The 22,189-nt window shown below is 43.4% G+C and overlaps 1 protein-coding gene across 1 annotated transcript; it reads left to right on the forward strand.

Moving 5' to 3' along the window:
* Positions 1-1,039: 1,039 nt before the first annotated feature.
* Positions 1,040-2,639, forward strand: LOC147557388 (uncharacterized). Its single transcript, XM_086658836.1, has 2 exons — positions 1,040-1,601; positions 1,651-2,639. Exons 1-2 carry the CDS (start codon positions 1,040-1,042, stop codon positions 2,637-2,639), a joined length of 1,551 nt encoding a protein of 516 aa, XP_086514962.1.
* Positions 2,640-22,189: the final 19,550 nt, after the last annotated feature.

The following is a 22,189-nucleotide window of genomic DNA, read 5'->3' on the forward strand; positions in this document are numbered from 1 at the left end:
CATTAGAGCTGATCTTGAGGAGGATAGGGAGCTTATACTGAGTCATGAGCCTGTTTATATTGCTAGTAGATTGTTCATTACTAGGAAATGGTATTGTGGGATTGAAAAAGAGGTGCATCAGCTCTCTTCTCTGCCTCTTTGGATTATCTTGAAGGATATTCCTACTTCCTTATGGTATGAAGAAGGAATAGCTCTTGTTGCTAGTTATGTGGGTAAGCCTCTGTTTATGGATGGACCAACAGCTTTGAAGACAAGGATGTCCTATGCTAGAATATGTGTTAGAGGTTGAGGTGGGTAAGGAGTTACCTAGTCATATTCCTGTTATTATGGACAATGATGATGAAGTGGTAGTTAGAGTTGAATATGCATGGAAACCAATATATTGTGCTGGCTGTAAGGTTATTGGTCATTCTTCTTCTAAGTGTCCTAAAGTAGCAGCTAAACCTAAGCAAGTTTGGGTGGCTAAGCAGGCCCAGGGTAGTAAGCCTGCTCCTAAAGTTGATTCTTCTGATGCTGCTGGTCATGTTGCTGCTGATAATTCTTCTGGGGTGGATAAGAGCAAGGAGAGGGGTTTGGATGAGTCTACCCCTATTGATGAAGATGAAGGATGGACTGAGGTCAAAAGGAAAAACTCTCTCAAGAGGAAGGAGAAGGACAGGGATACAGGTGCCTCTTTGCTAGGTTCTCATACTGTTTCTGTTATGAAGGTAGGGGAGGGGTTTGACCCTCCCGATAAGGGGATGAGGGAGGTTCCTCCTAGTGGATTGGCCAATGCTCAGATGTTTTGGTCCACTATGGAGAATGAGGTTGAATGTAGTGGAACCATTGTTCCTTATGGGAAACAGCCAGTTGCTATGAGTGTAAAATCTTTTGAGGCTAAGATTTTGGAGGACAGGAGAGGGCCTAAGTTGAAAAAGGTTACCTATACTGTTCCTAATGTTTAGTATTGGTTGTTGGAATGTAAGGGGCATGAACTCCCCCCATAAGTTGAGTGAGGTTACTAGGTTTATTAAGTAATAATTTGGGTATTTGTGGGTTGATGGAAACTCAGGTCAATGATAGTAATAAGGAGATAATTAGAAGAAATCTTATGCCTTCTTGGAGTTGGATTCACAATTATAATAATAGTGTTAGTGGTAGGGTGTGGGTTCTCTGGGATGCTGGTTTGGTGTCTCTTTGTACTGTGGGTGAATCAGCCCAAATGATAACAGTTCTAGCTACTCTGAAGGATGGGAGATGTTTTCTGTTGGGCTTTGTTTATGCTAGTTATGAGGGCATGAAGAGAAGGGATCTGTGGCAGGAAATGTGTGATTTTTCTAAGAGGTTTTCTCTTCCTTGGTTGGTCCTAGGGGATTTCAATGTGGTTTTGGAGGCTAGACACCAAATGGAAGGTGTTGTGGCTAAGCAGCATAATGTTTTTGAATTTAAGGAATGTCTTGATGAAAGTAAGTTGTTTGATTGTCCTTTTTCAGGATGTCATTTCACTTGGACAAATAAGCAAGTTGGTGAGGGGGCTATTGTTAAGAAGCTTGATAGAGCTCTTGTTAACATTGAATGGATTGAGGCTTATACAAATGCAAAAGCTGAGTTTCTTAACATGGGTATTTCTGACCATTCCCCTTGTGGTGTTTCTCTTTTTGAGTTGGCCAGGGTTGGCCCTAGGCCTTTTAAATTCTTCAACTGCTGGACTGAGGAGGAGGGGGTTCTTTCCTATTGTTAAGGAAGCTTGGGATATGGAAGTTATGGGTAATCCCATGTATAGGCTGGTCACAAAGCTCAAGAAGGTTAAATCTTGTTTGAGTGAGTGGAAAAAGAAGATGTTCACTCCTTTCGCTTCACAGGTTCGCGAGGCCAGGACTGTTCTTGATTGTGTTCAGTCTGAGTTGAGGTCTAATCCTCTCTGTGCTCATACTAGGAAGAAGAAGAGAGATGTTGTGGCTGAGTTTAGCTTCAAAGCCAATATGGAGGAGTCTATGTTGAGGCAAAAATCTAGGGTTCAATATGTTGACTTGGGGGATAGTAACACCAAGCTTTTCCATAACTCTCTTAAAGAGAGGAGGAGCAGGAATAATATTCCTTTTCTGGTGAACAGTGAAGGTGTCAAGCTGCTTGATCCAAAGGAGGTTGCAGAGGAATGTGTAAATTTTTATAAAGGTTTATTTGGTACTTCCACCTTTTCTTCTAAGGGTGCCTCTGGTCTTGATGGGGTTCAGTTTGATGCCAAAGTTTCTCCCGAGCAAGCTGCTGATCTCATTAGAAAGGTGTCTAGAGAGGAGATAGTTTATGCTCTTTCCACTATTAATTCAGATATGGCCCCTGGCCCTGTTGGGTTTTCTTCCTATTTCTTTAAAGCTTGTTGGGATATTGTGGGAGATGATGTGGTGAATGTTGTGTCTAGGTTCTTCTCTGCTGGGAAATTGCTTGGGGAAATGAATTCCACTTTGGTGACTTTGGTTCCTAAGTCTCCTGCTGCTTCCAAGATTAATGAGTTTAGGCCTATTGCTTGCTGCAATGTGGTTTACAAGTGTAAATCTAAGATCCTGACTTTGAGAATGAGGGGGATCATTGGTGGGTTGGTGAACTCTTGTCAGTCAGCCTTCATTCCTGGGAGAGAGTTATTCAAGATAACATACTATTAGCTCATGAGCTAACAAGGAATTATCATAGGGAGAAGGGGTCTCCTAGATGTGCCATCAAAATTGACTTACAGAAAGCCTATGACACTGTACAGTGGGGGGCCCTTAGGAAGGCTATGGAGCTGTTTGGGTTCCCTTCTCAGTTCCTTGATTGGGTGTTTGCCTGTGTGTCTTCTCCTAAGTTCTCTATAATGGTGAATGGGAGTTCTTATGGGTATTTTGAGGGGAAAAGAGGCATTAGGCAGGGCTATCCTATGTCTCCTTTTCTCTTTGTAATTCTCATGGAGGTCTTGAATGTTTTTCTCTTGCAGAAAGTGAAGGAGGGAGGTATACACTTTCATCCTAAATGTTTTAACCCTCTCATTACTCACTTATGTTTTGCAGGTGATCTCCTTGTGTTCATCAAAGGAGATGTGCAATCTGCTATTGGGCTTCATCAAGTGCTGGATCAGTTTCATTTGTGCACTGGCTTAAGGGTTAACAATTTGAAGAGTACCATTTTTGCAGCTGGTGTTGATATAGTTAACAATTCGAAATTACCATGGAGGGCGAGGCATTTGTGGAAGAGAGTTCAGAGGCTTCGAAGTCAATTTCGGAGTTTTCGAGTTTTTCATGTCTATAGAGAAGCCAATCAGGCTGCAGATTTCTTGTCGAAGATGAAGCTCGGACCGGGGGTGACTCACTTGAATATTAGTCAACTTCCGGCGGAATTAGTCAATATCGTTAATGCAGACTCTAGAGGGACAGTGAGAATGAGGAAAGGGTGGGGCTAATGAAATAATGTAATTTTGATTTCCTTGCTGTTTTTTTTATTTTCTATTTCATTGTACTCGGTTCGGGCTTCTCCCGCTTATCATTATAAAAAAAAACTTGACTAAGGCTGCTTTAAGGTTTGATTGTAGTCCTCTGCCAGTCAGGTATCTTGGGGTTCCCCTTCTCTCTTATAGGCTTAGATACTCTGACTGTTTGGCTCTTATTGATAAATTGCTGGTTAGAGTGAAATCTTGGAAACTCAAATTTCTCTCTTATGCTGAGAGACTAACCATGGTCTCTTTTGTGCTCTGTGGAATGGTTCAATTTTGGTTTTCTGTGTTTGTCCTTCCCATGAAAGCTATTGATGAGATTAACAGGATTATTATGAGATTCTTATGGACTGGGTCAGACATAAGAATTGGAAATAATGCTGTAAATTGGGCTATGGTCTGCTCCCCTGCCTCTGAGGGAGGTCTCAATCTAAGGAATTTGAGGAGGTTGAATGTTGCTACTTGCCTTAGACATCTCTGGCATATTGTTAAGGGCAGGGATTCATTGTGGGTTTCTTGGGTTCACAATCATCTTATCAGAGGGAGATGCTTCTGGACTGACAATGTCCCTGATGATGCCTCTTGGGTCTGGAGGAGGATCCTGCAGTTTAGACATCTTGGTCTTAAGTTTGTTATGCATTTAGTGGGTGATGGCCAAAATATTAGCTTCTGGATGGATAATTGGCATCCTCTGGGAGTGTTGTTTGATCTTCAAAATGATTTCTTTAGGATGGACAACAGGCTCCACAGGAATGCAAAGGTTAGTTGCTGCATTGAGAATGGAAAGTGGTCTGTTCCTATTATGGTTGCTGGCCCTCTTGAGCCTATTGCTTCTAGGCAGGTTGAAGTTCCAATTGGAGGAGGTCAGGATGTCCTTGTATGGACTGCTAGCAGCACTGGAGAATTTTCTATTAAAAGTACTTATAAGGCTATCAGGAATGTGTCTGACTTGGTTCCTTGGCCTAGCCTAGTCTGGTTCAGCCACAATATCCCTAGACACAGCTTCATTGCCTGATTGGTATGCATAGAGCTTTGAAAACTAAAAAGAAACCTCAAGGTTGGGGGTTGGATATCAACAGTACATGTGTTCGCTGTTGTGAGGCTGATGAGGATGATTATCATCTTCTCTTCCAATGTGAGTTTTCCTGCTCCATTTGGAGGAGACTGTTGAGTTTGATGAATGCTCAATGGAGTAGCCATGGAAGTTGGGCAGCTGTTGTTGCTTGGTATGGTTCCTTGTTTGCTGGGCAGGATAGTTATGCTCTTTTGGGTAAGCTGAGTTTTAATGGCTTTATTTATCATGTGTGGGCTGAGAGGAACAGGAGAATTTTTACAGGGAAGATTGAGAGCTCTGATGGGATTCTTCATAGAATTGTTTCTGATGTGAAGATTAAAATGGCTAAGGCTAATAAGATAGTGCTGGATTGTAATAAAAACAGGGTGGTTGCTGCTAATTGGAATCTTTCTTGGGAGTTTGTAGCTAGGAAAGTCACTGTTTGCAAATGGGTTGGTCCTCCTGCTGGCACCATTATGATAAACTCTGATGGTTATCTTAGTAATGACCGAGCTGGTTTTGGCAGTGTCTTGCAAGATCATAATGCTACTGTGATTATAGCCATTTGTGGTAGAACTAATCCCATTAGTGTGATCCATCATGAGCTTGAAGGGGCTGAGGCTGGGTTATCTCTTGCTGCTAACATGGGTTTTACTAAGGTGACCCTTGCTACTGATTCTCTGTTGGTTCTTAGGCTGCTCACTAAGTCTGGAGTGGAGCCTCCTTGGCGTTCTCTCTTCCTTTGGCGCAAGATTAAGGCTATTATGGCTAAGTTTGAGATATGTTTGATTCAACATGTGTATAGAGAGGTTAATTGTGTGGTTGATCTACTCTCGAAGGCAAAGTCAGATTATGGTGTTACAACCTTATGTGGTACGGTTCTAGGGGCTGAGATTCAAAGAGTGCTCCTTGAAGACAAGAATGGTTACCTTAGGAGAAGATTGCACTAGTTTGTTTAGTTGCTAGTTTTTTTTGTCTTTGGCTTTTTTTCTAGCTTTGTAAGACCTTGGGTCTAGTTTGAGATATGTTGGGTTCGGGCCCCTTATAGCTCGCTGATTTATGCAAAAAAAAAAAAAACTATAGAGAAATTGGCTTACGCGCTCATTCTGACTGCTAGGAAGCTGCGCCCATACTTCCAAGCTCACACAATAGTGGTTCAGACGGACCAACCGCTCAGGAATATACTCCAAAATATGGATCTCTCAGGATGATTGACGAAATGGGCAGTGGAGCTGAGTGAATTTGACATCAGGTACGAGCCCCGAACCGCTATAAAAGGGCAAGCATTGGCGGATTTCGTAACGGAATGCTCGATCATAGCAGCAAATCTTGGCCCAGTCTCATCTTAATAACAATGAATTAAAAATTGACTTAAAATGACCACAAAATGATCTTTTCAGGAGAGAGAAACTCCCGGGTGGCGCATTTTTCTAGAGTTGGCGGCGGCGCTGATTTTCTTCCCCGACGTTCTTGGATCTGATCGGTGGTGCTACTTTTCTTTTTCTTTTTTGATTTTTGTATCCATTAGTCTCCTTCATCTAGCACTACCTTCCTTTGAGGGGACATATTGGAATCGAGGGAGACGAAACTTCTTCTCCCTCCTCCTGGAGGTGGAAGCTTGGGTTCTTCTGAGCCTGTGTTTCTACCGAAACAGAGAGAGTGTGGTGAGGAGAAAGTGGATTTTACTGAGAAACAGGATGGTTCTACTGGTTTGAATGAGAAGAGAAGTGCGTCGAGTTGGGCTTCTCTGTTTCGACCGGAGGAGACAAAGTTCAGATCTAAGCTGGAGTATTCGCCTCCAGTAATGGGGAAGGAAGGTGAGCTTCCTAAAATTTTATTGGAAGAGTTTGAAGATGAAATCAAGGAGTGTGAGAATCTGGTTATTGGGTCGTTTGTTGGTCAGAGACTTCCTTTCATGGTGGTTCGTAGGGTTTTACTTGATCGATGGAAACCCAAAGGAAATATGCTTTTGACTGCACACAGAGATGCAGCTTATATTATTCGATTTGATCTTGAGGAAGATAGACAGAGGGTTTTAGAGATGGAACCACTCTATATTGCTAACAGGTTGTTCTTTGTTCGACCATGGGAGTTGTTTATTGAAGAAGATGTAGCTGCAATGGAGTCCTTGCCTGTTTGGGTTTGTTTTCGTAATGTTCCCATGTTTCTTTGGAATCCAAAAGGGTTGGCAAAGATTGCTAGCCACTTAGGTAAACCTATTATGTTAGATGAACCAACAGCAAGGGCTGGCTTAGGAAAACCTATTATGTTTGGCTGTGTAACCGATTTGGGACTGTTCAACTGCTCGTATACAGGTTGTTTTTATACTGGGTCTAACAGGCAGATGGGAGTTGCGAACATCAGTTCCAAGATTGATCGGGCACTTATTAATAGTGGGTGGCTGACTTGTTTTCCTCTAGCTAAAGCAGACTTTCTACCGGCTGGGGACTCAGATCACTCACCTATTATTATACCACTCGTTGCACCTAACATACACCGGCGAACTCCGTTTCGGTTCTTTAATGCCTGGACGGAGGTTCCCACGTTTAAAGCTCTTGTTGCTGATGTATGGAAGGAGTCAGTACGGGGTAACCCGATGTTTCGAATGGTGACAAAGCTCGAGGCTTTGAAAGCTCGGTTGAATGAATGGAAGAAAAGATCGGTTCAATGGGGTGACGAATCAGGTAACCATTAACCGTAATTTTTTACATTCAGTGCAGGTCCGATTACAGGGTGATCCAGCAAACCCGGTTTTACGGAGGCAAGAGAGAGAAGCTACTGAAAACTATAGTAACGTTGTTCGGGCTGAAACGGCAATGCTCCGACAACGTGCTAAAGTTGAATGGCTTACTCTTGATGACAGCAATACAACTTACTTTCACAACTCTATCAAAGAGCGGAAGTCTAGGAATGCTATTACTAGACTCACCAGGGAGGATGGTTCGGTGGCTGAGGATCCAGCGGAGATAGCTAATATGTGTGTCGACTTATTTGGTCGGGAGGACGAGGATAATGAATCATTAGATCCCATACCTAATGTGGAGTTCTCACGCCCGCTTACGGAAGCTGAAGGAGCTCTTCTCATCACGAGGGTGACTAGAGATGAGATTTTTGCTGCTTTACAGACTATTGGTTCTGATCGATCGCCGGGGCCGGATGGGTTCTCTTCCCATTTTTTTAAGGCGTGTTAGGACATCGTGGGAGATGATTTTGTGGAAGCTATCCAGAGGTTCTTCAGCTCAGGAAAACTTCTCAAAGAGGTAAACTCTACTTTTGTGACTCTAATTCCTAAAATAGATAATGCTTCTTCAGTGTCAGATTTCAGACCGATATCTTGTTGTAATGTGTTGTATAAATGCATTACCAAGATTCTTACTATACGGCTGAAGGAAGTTATTTATTCGCAAAAGATGGGCTCAATATTAACAACAGTTGGAACGCCACTCATCTAAAGTTGTACCACTTCTAAACCCTATCTCTTTACTTTACTTACCCCTTCCAATAACACTTGTACTGACTTAAGCATCGGAGAGTCGGTGGCCATGCCACCGACTACCCCTCTCATCCATTTTGTGACAGGATTCTTGACAATAAAGTGGGACACACCCCATTAGACCAGCTGGTCTGCCAGCGTAGACATACACATCTGGTGAAGTTTTTTTTTTTTTTTTGCATTGATGAGCTAGGTTTAAAGGGCCATACCCTGAACAGCAAAAACAAAGCTAAAAAGCAACAAAGGAACTAAACAAGAAACAACATCTATTAAGTCCTAGATAAAACTACCGCCCCGATGAAGGTGACCGGGGGTATAAGGAGAAGTCCTTGCGAAACTGTTCATGCTTAAAATGAGGAAGACAACCCTGGTAGCTAAGGCCACGACCGGGGGCACGGGAGGAGTCCCGGCGAAAACTAGTCGAGCTCAAGCCGACGAAAACAACCCTGCTAGCGAAAGCCACGACCAGGGACAGGACAGCCTCGGTAGCTATGGCAACGACCGAGGGCCCTAAGGAGAGGTCCTAGTTAAACTAGCCAAGCTCAAGCTGGCGAAACCAGCTCTGGTAGCGAAAGCCAGGACCAGAGGCCTAAGGAGAAGTCCTAGTTAAACTAGCCAAGCTCAAGCGGGCGAAACCAGCTCTGGTAGCGAAAGCCACGACCAGAGGCCTAAGGGGAAGTCTTAGTTAAACTAGCCAAGCTCAAGCTGGCGAAACCAGCTCTGGTAGCGAAAGCCACGACCAGAGGACTAAGAGAAGTCCTAGTTAAACTAGCCAAGCTCAAGCTGGCGAAACCAGCTCTGGTAGCGAAAGCCACGACCAGAGGCCTAAGGAGAAGTCCTAGTTAAACTCTAGTCAAGCTCAAGCTGGCGAAACCAGCTCTGATAGCGAAAGCCACGACCAGAGGCCTAAGGAGAAGTCCTAGTTAAACTAACCAAACTCAAGCTGGCGAAACCAACTCTGGTAGTGAAAGCCACGACCAGAGGTTTAAGGAGAAGTCCTAGCGGAACTTGTCGAGCTCAAGCTAGCAATATCAGCTCTGGTAACGAAAGCCGCGACCAGAGGTCTTAGGAGGAGTCCTGGTGAAACTAGTTATGCGAAGACAGCTCTGGCATAGACAACTAGGGGAAGAGCTAAAAACTCTAACACTATTGAAAATTTTTTATGCAGGGCTAATTTGGGTTCTATTTTGCAGAAGGAAATAGTAAGCTTAAGGCATGCTAGACTAGGTCTGAAATTTCTTTTCTTGCAGGTGCGATCATTCGGAGCATGCATAGTAAGCCTAGGAAAACGCATTAGTAAGTTAGGTTTTGTGCTGACATTGATCTTGCAGAACCAGCGCACGGTATCAATACCAAACTGCAACAAAGTGACCCAGAGCAAGAAGATAAGGTTTTTTTTATTCAAGGCAATTACAGAAGAAATTACAATAAAGACAGCATAAAAAATATCATCAGCAGAGATTCGGTGATAATCGAAGCAGAAAAACCACTCGCCAAACACTTGGACGGAGCTCAACACCTCGTTTATTCTCCTGATTGATCGACATAGTGGCCACCCAAGAAAGAAAACCGCAGGCAGGAGCTATCTTCTAAAGAATTGGAGCTTACAATTCTAAAGGAACTTCGGCCAAAAAGACAAAGTTTGCCAAATCGGGAGTGTACTACCTCGAAAACACCCTCTCTCGAGAAAGACTCGAACCGACAACCGGGTAACTATCCCCATTGCCGGAAAAGCTGTCCCTAACTATCCCCATTGACGGAAAAATACCCCTTCAGGCAGGCAACATGTACTAACTCTATACAGAAGCCTCATCCCGAATCCTTTACATGAACAGGAAGAAATCATAGAACAAAGGAAGAAACCTTTGGGATTTTTCTGATGAAGAAGTAGGTTGAGGAATCAAAACAGATATTTATTACAGAAAAGATGATCAAGGAAATGGGCAAAAAGCATTGAAGACAAAGACCGAGGGCATCTTGGAAACACGCGAGAAAATTAAAAGTTTCGGGAAACGCGCCTCATTCCCAATAACAGAGCTCCGCGTGTCCTTGTGTGACCAAGTGAGTTGCCGTGTGCAATAACCCAAAAGATCAACATTGAAAATTGTATGGGCCAAAATACGTCACCATGAGCGCCCCTAGAAATCCATGATTAATGGGCCTAGATGGTGACCAAGCCCATGAATTAATGGCTAATGGGCCCGACCCATTTATCTCCGGGCACCCCGAAGCAACGCCAAAGTAAAGAAGCACTACCAGCCCTGGAGGAAGAGGTCCGCCTCGCCTCCTTACCAGGCTGAAATACGTAACCACTTCCAGCCCTGAAAGAAGAGGTATGTCCTCACCAGCAGACCTCCCTTCGCATATCCGTTGGGAGACATTACGATTATTGAAGATCCCAAATATACCCGTTAATGGGTTATAATATTCGTATTAATGGTGACAGCTCATGCGTTACCACAATTAAAACGACAACTCATCACCGAGTGGTTAGAGGCACACGCTGATAATAAAAAAAAACCGATAACTCATCACCGAGTAGCAGTCGATCCAAGACTCTATAAAAGGACCAAGAAGAAGATAGTATAGATCATCTGATTCCGGGCAAACACATCGAGTACAGACTCAATACTATCATCGAATTCCCGACAAATACACTTGATCATCTGGTGATCACGAAGTACACCCAATACTTTCTCTTTCATACAGAGTACCATCAACTCATTTTCTCTCTCATAGACTTCTCTCACCTAGGCACTATTACGGCCTTGCATCCATATACAGGGTCCTGTCAAATACAAGACATTATCAAATACAGGCATATCTTATCAGGTGCAAGATCTTTGAGGAAACAAACACATACTTTCCCGAGAAAGTATAAGTACAAGGCTTATCAAGGGCCTGCCTACTTTCTCTCTCCTATAACCTCTAACAAGGGTTCGTCTACTTTAAGGGTTCGTCTACTTTCAAGAGGTCAGGACCTCCCCACATCACCCACATAACAATCAACAAGGGTTCGCTCACTTTATATCTCCTCGGGGCCAGACCCTTAACATACTACCCACGTGATTAATTGCAAGGTTAGACCCTTAAAGATTCTCATTTATTTACGATACATATCCCTGGACGAGGCAAATAATATATATCTATAAAGGGTAATACCCTTACCCTTATGGATATGAGGCATTCATTGGCGGAGCTACACCCAGACATAACAGCTAAGTCTACATCAAGAGCACTCGGGAAACTCACTATACCTTGAAAAGACAAGCTTGCCCGTGCTTCGATCAGCACACCAGCTCCGCCTTAATAAAAGTCTACGATCAAAAGCACTCGGTGTATAAGCCTTGCCTTGATCAGTAGCCCTGCTTTGCAAGCCTTCCTTGATTACATCAGGCTTCATCAAAAGTCTACGATCGATAAGCACTCGGCTTTTAAGCCATGCCTCGGTCAGTAGCCCTACTCTACAATCCTGCCTCGATTTGAGTAGCTTTCACTAAGTCTGCGTCAAGTGCACTCGGCGTACAAGCCTTGCCTTGATTGGCAGCCCTGCATCACGTGCCTCTCCAAGAGCACTAGGTCCGCCTCGCCAGGAGCTCCGGATCTGCCTCGTCAACAAATTTAGGTCAGGACTACAGGCAGACACCCTGCCTTGATCGGTAGTCCTACCCCATCAGCCCGCCTCATTAAAAGTCTACGATCGAAAAAGCACTCGGCACATAAGCCTTGCCTCGGTCAGTAGCCCTACTCTACAATCCCGCCTCGGTTTGAGTAGTTACCATTAAGTCTATGTCAAGTGCATAAGCCTTGCCTTGACTGACAGCCCTGCATGTGCCTCGCCAAGAGCACTAGGTCCGCCACGCCAGGAGCTCCGGATCTTCCTCGTCAAAATTAGGTCAAGACTAGTCCTACCTCACGTCAAGTGCACTCGGCATATAAGTCTTGCCTTAACTGACAAACCCACATCACAAGACTCACCGAGAGCACTAGGTCCGCCTCGCCAGAAGCTCTGGACCTGCCTCACTAAAAATTTATGTCAGGACTACTCGGCATATATCTTGCCTCGATCGGTAGTCCTGCCTCATGAGCATGCATCATTTGAAAATTTATCTTAGGACTACCTGGTAAACATCTTGCCTGGTTTTGTAGTCCTGATGAGCCCGTTTCATTAAAATTTTATGTCCTATCTTGATCGGTAGTTAACCCCATTTACATCAGGACCGCCTCGATTGGTAATCATGCTTCACGAGCCCGCCTCGATTAGAAAGTTTGCACCAAGAACACTCGACATATAACCCATGCATTGACTAGGCAACCATGCACCGCCACGCGCATTGCCAAGAACGCTGGATCCACCAACTGAAAAGAGATCGGTATTTATTAAACCGTCCCATGGAGCATCTTTCTTCCTCGAACAATCCAATAACTGCTGATGTCCAGGTACTCTTTAATTATCATAGTGTGCATCTCCCTTGTAATTTTCAAAAAGTAAAATAAATATACACATATGTATACCTGTACGGGATACGCATATATATGGGTCCATTGAAAATTGAAAAGGGACATGAGTTGGAAATTAAGGTGGGACCCTTGGAGGCTTCGCCTTTAAAATTATCAATTTCGGTGGAAAAAAAAGGTGGGAACGCTTTCAATTACAATTTGGATAATTAATGGGACCTTGGGAACCTCAATTCCATATTTATATTAGAGTAGTTTTTCAATCCTTTACTTTCCAAAGTTGGGAAGTGACAACATAAGCATACGTGGGACCTGATGACATTTGGTTTCTTTTCCAAAACTGTGAGAAGGAATTGACTTGGAGTACTAATTTTGACATCACGTCCCGACCATGACCTCACGTCCCGACCATGACGTCACGTCCCGACCTCTTCATACTACCAGTGACAGTACGCTTTGATCTGTTCGGGACTTTATTTTAATTTCTCAAGTTATTTCGGCTGAAAAAGTTCATCTTATTTATGGGGTCTCCTTATATATCTCCCTAGACCCGAATAATCTTCGGATTATAGATACATCTCGACCGCGTTATTTTGAAAAATCGGAAATTCCGCCCAATGCGTCTATTTTGTTTAAAATAATCTTTGCACGAGATTACTGGTTAATATTCCTTTAATCGAACATTATTGATATAATTCTATTTGAGATTAATAAAACTTCGACGCTCCGAAGAGTGTTCCGCAACAGCTTCAACCGTCAACCGGTAATTCGGGGAATCGAAGAACATTAAAATTTCACTCGGATCACTCCAATGTGCCTCCTCCAGAGCAATCCAGATTGACTCAATAAACGCGACACTCCTCGCGGACAAGCCCCCACGGGACAGGAACTCGGCTATATATGCAGCAAGATCGAACTACGAATTGGCCATATGACTTCAAACTACTCTCTAAGTTTCCGCACTCCGTCAACTTAGAGAGTGGGGGACAAATTGTATGAGCCAAAATACGTCACCAAAAGCGCCCCTAGAAATCCATGATTAATGGGCCTAGATGGTGACCAAGCCCATGAATTAACGGTTAATGGGCCCGACCCATTTATCTCTGGGCACCCCGAAGCAACGCCAAAGTAAAGAAGCACTACCAGCCCTGGAGGAAGAGGTCTGCCCTCGCCTCCTTACCAGGCTGAAATACGTAACCACTTCAGCCCTGAAAGAAGAGGTTCGTCCTCACCAGCAGACCTCCCTTCGCATATCCGTTGGGAGACGTTACAATTATTGAAGATCCCAAATATATCCGTTAATGGGTTACAATATCCGTATTAATGGTGACAGCCCATGCGTTACCACAATTAAAACGACAACTCATCACCGAGTAGCAGTCGATCCAAGACTCTATAAAAGGACCAAGAAAAAGGTGGCACAGATCATCTGGTTCCGGGCAAACACATCGAGTACAGACTCAATACTATCATCGAATTCCCGACAAATACACTTGATCATCTGGTGATCACGAAGGACACCCAATACTTTCTCTTTCATACAGAGTACCATCAACTCATTTTCTCTCTCATAGAGTCCTGCCTTCCTTCTCTCACCTAGGCCTTGCATCCATATACAAGGTCTTGTCAAATACAAGACATTATCAAATACAGGCATATCTTATCAGGTGCAGGATCTTTGAGGAAACAAACACATACTTTCCCGAGAAAGTATAAGTACAGGGCTTATCAAGGGTCTGTCTACTTTCTCTCTCATATAACCTCTAACAAGGGTTCGTCTACTTTCAAGAGATTAGGACCTCCCCACATAACCCACGTAACAATCAACAAGGGTTCGCTCACTTTATATCTCCTCAGGGCCAGACCCTTAACATGCCACCCACGTGATTAATTGCAAGGTTAGACCCTTAAAGCTTCTCACTTATTTACGATAAATACCCCTGGACGAGGCAAACCAAACCACTCCAGGGCTGCCTCACTCAAGGACAGACTTCCTAGGCTGTCATAATCATTCTCCAATCAAGTCAGTCATCCGTAGAGAGCGAGCTCCGGCCACTCTACGAGTCGTGCCTAAGCTCCGACCATTATCCAACCAACGGTAACATTCCAAGGCTAATATCCACGTACGTTTTACTTCTCTTGCAAGCTTACTAACTTGACCGTCGGAGCCCCCTTAGGCCGGCACCATCCCGGTGTCCCCTAAGACCTCACGGTCACGTGTGTTGTTGTCTCTTTTGTCACAGGTTGAGCCCAAAGACGTCATCGGTGCCCGCAAAATCATTAACAGGTGGAGGTTCGACTTCAGGTCAATGACCCGATGGTCTCCGCTGACTTCTTGACCCGCGATTTCCTACCCTCACAAAAACGCGTGATCAGAAGATCAAATCTGTGACGTCATAAAATCACGCATGGAGAGGAATTAAGTATTTGCGCAGAAGACGGAACGTGACCTGGATTACAAGCCACGTGTCAGAACACAGTCGGATCAGCTCTAGCAGAGCTAACACCCAATCAAAGAAAATCTCCAAGTCATAAACATCAATCAGCTCTGGAGTACGGACAGTAAGACAGAACTTCACCAAACGGCCACGGTCTAGGTAAGGCTCAAAGAGCTTTACGATACAGCTCTGGGACAGGTAATATTCTCGACTTCTGGCCTTCAAAGTAAAACACACGAGTTACTTCTACTCCTTAGTCTCTCTACTTTCAACTAAGGAGTGGCGGGACTCATGATGATGCATAAAATGTCTAGACATTAACTAACTTCTGAAGAGTCAAAGATCATACCAAAAGTCTCTCCACAGCTCGGCTTAAGGCAGCAGGACAGCTAAAACCCCTGATGGTCTACCACACATTCCCACAACCGGAAGGTGGAAGGAGGAGAAGCAGGAGGACCGCCGACATCAACCGAGACTCTAATCATGACAGCCACTTCCACAACGACGAACAAGGAACCCCACGGCAGAAAAGAGAGCCGGTTCAGAGGTCCTTGTGGTACCGGTCAGAGAATAGACTAAAGGATAAAGGGGCCTAGATAAACTTAAGGTAGACAGATGATCCTCGTCCAGCAGATCTTGAGGACGAAGTACATCGACAAAACTTTCCTTGGTCACGCAAAAATGTTCGATGGGAGAATCGTTATAGCTCAGAACCATATAGAAAGCAACCCTCACGTCATTACGGGGGAGAGTTCCTCTGAGCGTTAGAAGAGTGAAATATAGAAGAGTCGTCTGAATCTCCATGCTTATTTACAAGACAGAGGAGACGCAATAAGAGGAGCGTGATCAACGAAGAATCGCGACGAGCAGTCACAATTATAAAATGGGGAACCAACAGACTTAAACGTAGAAGATAAAGAGAAGCACAAAAGTATAAAGGAAAAAGGTAATTCTTTATTAATTCATAAGAAGGACCTATTACAGAAGAAATTGCAGGAACATGCTCATGAGTTGGTGAGATCCTATGGGAGGAAGGATGGTCAACCTAGATGCACTGTGAAAATTGACCTCCAAAAAGCTTATGATACAGTGAGATGGAGTTCTTTGCTCAAGATTCTTAGAAAATATGGGCTTCTTGAGAAGTTTGTCAAATGGGTTGAAGTGTGTGTTACTACTCCCAAATTCTCAGTGGTTGTGAATGGAGCTTCTAATGGATATTTTGAGGGGAAGAGGGGACTAAAGCAGGGATGCCCAATTTCTCCTTATCTTTTTGTGATGGTGATGGAGGTTTTTGTTGTCCTTCTTTCTAGAAAGCAGAGTACTGGTGCTCTCCAGCTTCACCCTAAGTGCAAAAACCCTGTGGTAACTCATCTCTGCTTTGCTGGTGATAGTTGGTTTTTATGAAAGGTGATAGGGGTTCAGCTATTGCTCTTAGGGAAGTACTTAATGAATTCTATACTTGTACTGACCTAGCTGTGAATGGTAGGAAGAGTTCAGTCTTTTTCTCTTGTGTGACTAATGAGAACAAGAGTGAAATGCTTCACTTCTTGGGGTTCCCAGGAGGCTCTCTCCCCATTTGATACCTTGGGTTGCCTCTGCTTTCTACTAGACTTTCTTACACTGATTGTGTGCCTCTCATACAGAAGATATCTAGTAAGGCTGAGTCTTGGAAAGCTAGGTTTCTCACTTTTGCTGGTAGGCTATTGCTAGTGAATGTTGTTCTCAATAGTATGCTAATTTATTGGATGTCTGTGTTTGTTCTCCCAAAAAGAGCTTATAAAGAAATCAATAGCATTCTTAATAAGTTCATTTGGTCTGGTATTGAGTTAGGCTCTAAGAGAACTACAGTCAAATGGTCTGTTATGTGTTTGGCCAAAGCTGAAGGGGGTCTAGGTATCTGGGATATTGAAACTCTGAATGTGGCTATGAATCTTAGGCATGTTTGGGATGTTTCTTCCAAGAAAGATACCTTATGGGTCAAATGGGTTCAGCAAAATCTAGTGAAGCATAAAGACTTCTGGCTTATGAAGACTCCAAAAGACTGCTCTTGGTGTTGGAGAAAAGGTGCTTGAGAGTAAAGGTTGTGCTCAGCAGTTTGTCTTTCACATTATTGGTAATGAGGCTAATACCTCTTTTTGGGTAGATAACTGGCATCCTCTAGGGCCCCTATATGAGTTGTTTGAGCCTCATTTCAGGTACCATTCCTTTTTTAACATTCGTACTACAGTTGATGCTTTTATCAGGGATGGAGAATGGAAGGTGCCTGGGTTTTTGGTTTATGAGCTTCCCACTGTTTTTTCTAGTATCCATGAGGTCCCTTTTCAGGCTGATGAGATGGATAGGGTGGTTTGGAAGGCCAATGCTAAGGGAGTTTACTCTCTGATGGAAACCTATGATGCTCTTAGGCATAGGGGTCCAGAAGTTATATGGAAGCACCTGGTTTGGTTCTCTAAGTATCCATGAGGTCCCTTTTCAGGCTGATGAGATGGATAGGGTGGTCTGGAAGGCCAATGCTAAGGGAGTTTACTCTCTGATGGAAACCTATGATGCTCTTAGGCATAGGGGTCCAGAAGTTATATGGAAGCATCTGGTTTGGTTCTCTAAGTGCATACCTAAGCACTGTTTTATTACTTGGCTTGTCTTGAACAGAGGTCTTAAGACCAGGCAGAGGCTTAAGTCATGGGGTATGCAGGTAGAGGATAATGAACAGAATTCTACCTTTGCTTCTAACTGGAATCTCAACATTAAGCTTACTAGGCCTCAGCTCAGGGGTTATAAGTGGGAGCCCCCTCCTAGCAGTTGGGTCTTGATTAACACTGATGGCTCACTTGATTGTAATTACTGTTGGTTATGGAGCTGTGCCTAAGATGACCATGGGAATGTCTTGGCTTTGGGTGCAGGTTCAACTCTTACTGTTACAGTGGTTGTGCATGAACTCCAAGGGATTGAGTTTGGTTTGAGACTAGCTAAAGCTAGAGGTTATAAGCAGGTGTTTTTTTTTTTGAAAAAGTCAACAGGGATTAAAGGGACCCTGACCCTTTTATTGAAATAAACCAACAAATACAAAATCCCACATTATAGCAAGCTATAATGGTCCACAAAGAAAAACACAAAACAACATTAACTCTCAGTAGGCCAAAATCTCCTAATCCTAACCATTCCTCTCCTATCCTGATCCACAATTGAAGCAAGCATACTAGGAAGTTGCTCCACATCCAAACAGACAACTCCATTGCTGCTCAGCCGAGACAAAAAGTCAGCTGCCTGATTAAGTTCTCTATAGGTATGGTGCACAACACAACTCTCAAACTCCTGCATCAGCCTTCTGATCTCCCTCCAGGTGCTCCACACAGTCCAAGGTGGCTTCCCACCCTTATCATTAAGAATAGACACCACATTGGTCGAGTCAGAAGCAAGGAACACCCTGTTCAGCCCTTTCTCCCTAGCCAACCTCAGGCCTAATAAGACTCCTTGCATTTCATGCAACAAAACACTACCAGGTTCAGCTCTACCAGCCCCAGCTGCAAGCACAATACCATATTCATCTCTGATAATGGCTCCAAATCCTGCATAGTCCCTATCAAAAGCACCATCAGTATTGATCAAGACAGAACCTGCAATTGGAGCCCTCCATCTTAAGCCCTTTACACACTGAAAAACCACAGGCTTAACAATGTTCAAATTAAGCAACAATTCAGAATTTTCTATGCTGGCTTCAATTCTGCCACTCCAAGCTTCAACCTTAACCATCACCTCCTGTTTCATAATGGTAAGGATAGTGTCTGCACTCCTACTGGTTTGCTGGAAAGCTCTCAAATTTCTCTCCCTCCAAACATGATAAATATAAGAAGAGAATAGCATACACCTGACTTTATGCACAAACTTTCCACCCTTAAAGTGCATTAAACACCAGCCAACAACACTGTCCCAATCATAGAATAGGCTAGGACTAAGCCCTAACAGCTCCAGCAGCCCCTTCCAAATTACTCCTGAAAAAGAACACTCAAAGAGCAGGTGAAAATCAGTCTCATCAACTAAGCCACAGAGAAAGCACCTCTTAGGCACATGAAAGCCCCAAGAATTGAGCTTCATGGTAGTCTTCAATCCCCTCTGCAAAGCAACCCAGGCAATAAAAGAGTGTCTAGGAATAGCTAGACTAGACCACACCAAACTATACCAATCCACCTTAGCACACTTCTGTCTCACAAACTCATAGGTTGATTTTAGGTTGAATTCCCCATTCTTACTCACAGTCCATACTACAGTATCCTCTTCCACTTTACCAATCTCAATACCCTCCAGGTTACCCAAGATAGGATCCAAGAAGGGCTTAAGATGGTTTGGCACATTCCAAGACCCATCCTTAATAATAGCAGATACATACATATGAAGAGGCAAATTAGAAGTAAATCTTAAGGATTCCTTATAAGCAGAGTATAGGACCCCCTGAGGGTGCCAAGCATCTATCCACATCTGAATACTGTCACCCTTTCCTATCAAGTGAAAAATAAGAGATTTAGCTATCTCCCTACTACCAAGAATCCTCCTCCAACACCAGGAGCAATCATGAGGAACATCCATGAGCCAAAAACACTTCCCTCTAACAAGATTCTGCTGCACCCACCTGACCCAAAGAGACTTCTTACCACTCACTAAGTCCCAGACATGTCTAAGGTTCATAGCCTCATTGAGATTCTCAATACTCCTAATACCCAAACCCCCTTCTTCTTTAGGAAGGAATACAATATCCCTCTTAACAGTAGGCCTCTTTTTCCCCATGTCCACCCCACACCAGAGGAACCTAAAGAAAATAGAATTTATCTACTTAAACACCCTTTTAGGCAAGACAAAGACAGAAGTCCAATACACCATAACCCCACAAAGCACAGCCTTTATCAACAAACACCTCCCAGCAAAAGATAGGTACCTGGCCTTCCAAGAATGCACCCTTCCTTGAATTTGGTCAATCAGGGGCAGGCAGTCATTATAAGACAACCTAGTAGAAATCAGAGGTAAACCAAGATACCTAATAGGTAAAGAACCCCAATTAAAGCCCAAAACCTGTTGAATTTCTACCTTAACCTCAGTCTCCATACCAGCCCAATACATAGAACTCTTCTCACAGTTAACCCCTAGACCAGTACCCTTATGCAAACAGTTGAGAGCCCTATTCAGAGCACAAGCTGAATCCACATCACCTCTAAAAAACACCATAAGATCATCAGCAAAACAAAGATGTGTGATCTTTGGTTTCTTGCACCTAGGATGTAAATGAAAATTACCCTCAACCTCCTCCTTCAAAAGTAAAGCTGAAAACACTTCCATCACCATAACAAAGAGGTAAGGTGAAATAGGGTCCCCCTGTCTCAAGCCCCTCCTACCATGAAAATAGCCATGAGCACCCCCATTCACCACTATAGAATATCTAGGAGTAGAAACACACTCATAGATCCACTTCACAAAAATCTCAGGCAAATGAAACTTTCTAAGTATCTTAAGCAAGGCAGACCATCTAACAGTGTCATATGCCTTCCTAAGATCAATTTTCACAGTGCACCTGGCTACCCCACTCTTATAATTATAGTTCCTAACAATCTCATGGGCCATCATGATGTTGTCCTGGATACATCTACCAGAGATAAAGGCTGACTGGTTCTCACTCACCATAGAGAACACCACCAACTTCAGCCTTTCTGTAAGAATCTTAGTAATGCACTTATATACTACATTACAACAAGAAATAGGCCTAAAATCCCCCAAAGAAGAAGCATTAGAGACCTTAGGGACAAGAGAAACAAGGGTAGAATTTACCTCCTTAAGCATCCTCCCTGACTTAAAGAAGTTCTGGATGGCTGCAACAAAGTCATCCCCAACTATTAGCCAGCATTTCTTGAAGAAAAAAGAAGAGAACCCATCTGGACCAGGAGCCTTCTCAGAACCTATAGTAGAAAGAGCATAAACAACCTCTTCCCTACTGACAGGCTTAATCAATCCCCAACCCCTAGAGGATGTAGAAAATCAAAAGAGTCTAACACATCATCTTCATCTCCACTCACCTCTTCAGTCCCTAGCATCCTCTCATAAAACCTTACACACTCTTCAACCACCTTCTCCTGGTCTTCCACAACCACCCCATCTTCCCCCACCACATGCCTAATAGTATTCCTAGCCTTTCTCTCCTTAATGGTGCTATAGAAGAATTTATTATTACCATCATCCAAAGTGAGCCACTTTACTCTAGCTTGTTGCTTCAACATAGAAGTTTCAGCCGAGGAATCCATTAACCAATTATTCTTATATTGCCAAGTAACCACATACCTATGGTGTGCTTTCTACCTTAAAGATCAGTTGGTGTCCTCCAAGTAGTATTGTGTATATTCGGGAGAAACTCAAAGTCAGGAGCAAGAAGATATGTATATATAAAATATCATGAGAGATCCCTTTGTTTTAAACCTCCTCTTTGTACATATTTCTTTTTCTTAATATATTCATTCAAAAGGATAGTGAAATGGGAGACTTGGGTTATGTAACAAGTCCCACCTTTTGTACTCCCACGTTTTGTACTCACTCTTATTGTAAATATTTCTTGTTTCTTTTTTTTTGCATATATCAGCAGGTTTAAGGAAAACCTGAAACCAAAAGCAAAGAGTCTACACAATCATCAAAAGAAAAACCCATACAAGCCCCAACAGCCCAACAAAAACATATGGTCCCATAAGAAGATTACAACCATAAAGACAAATATAAGAAGGAAACCACAATCAAAAGAAAACACTTCTTCATCTCTGTCTTAATCTAATAAGACCCAATCTATCTTCCATAGCAACAGCTTTCATAGCATCACTAAGGTCCCCTACTGCAAGCTGCTCCATCCCTTCAGTTGTCCTAGCCTTAGACAATAAATCAGCAAGTTGATTCACTTCTCTAAAGACATGATCAATACTGAAAGCACTAAACTTGGCTATGCTGCATTTGATACTTCTCCAAACTTTCAAGGACTGCCAAGGAGGATCTGCATCAAGTTTATTCACCAGCTCACAAGCCCACTTAGAATCAGTAGCCACCTGCACCCTATCAAAACCATAAGCCAAGGCAGTTACCAAGCCAACATCAATGGCCTGCAGCTCATGATGAATGACACTGACAGGAAAAGTCCCTGCTTGAACAGCACACACAATCTCACCTGCAAAGTCCCTCAAGACACACCCAAAGCCAGCCTGATCAGCACTATAAGAACCATCAGTGTTGATCAAGATAAACCCAGGCTTAGGAGCAATCCAGGAACATGGAATGAGTTTAGGAGGCAC

Source organism: Eschscholzia californica, unplaced genomic scaffold, assembly GCF_041429995.1.
Source record: "Eschscholzia californica isolate CP2 unplaced genomic scaffold, dmEscCali1.0.p SCAF_2, whole genome shotgun sequence".
NCBI classification, from domain to species: Eukaryota; Viridiplantae; Streptophyta; class Magnoliopsida; order Ranunculales; family Papaveraceae; genus Eschscholzia; species Eschscholzia californica.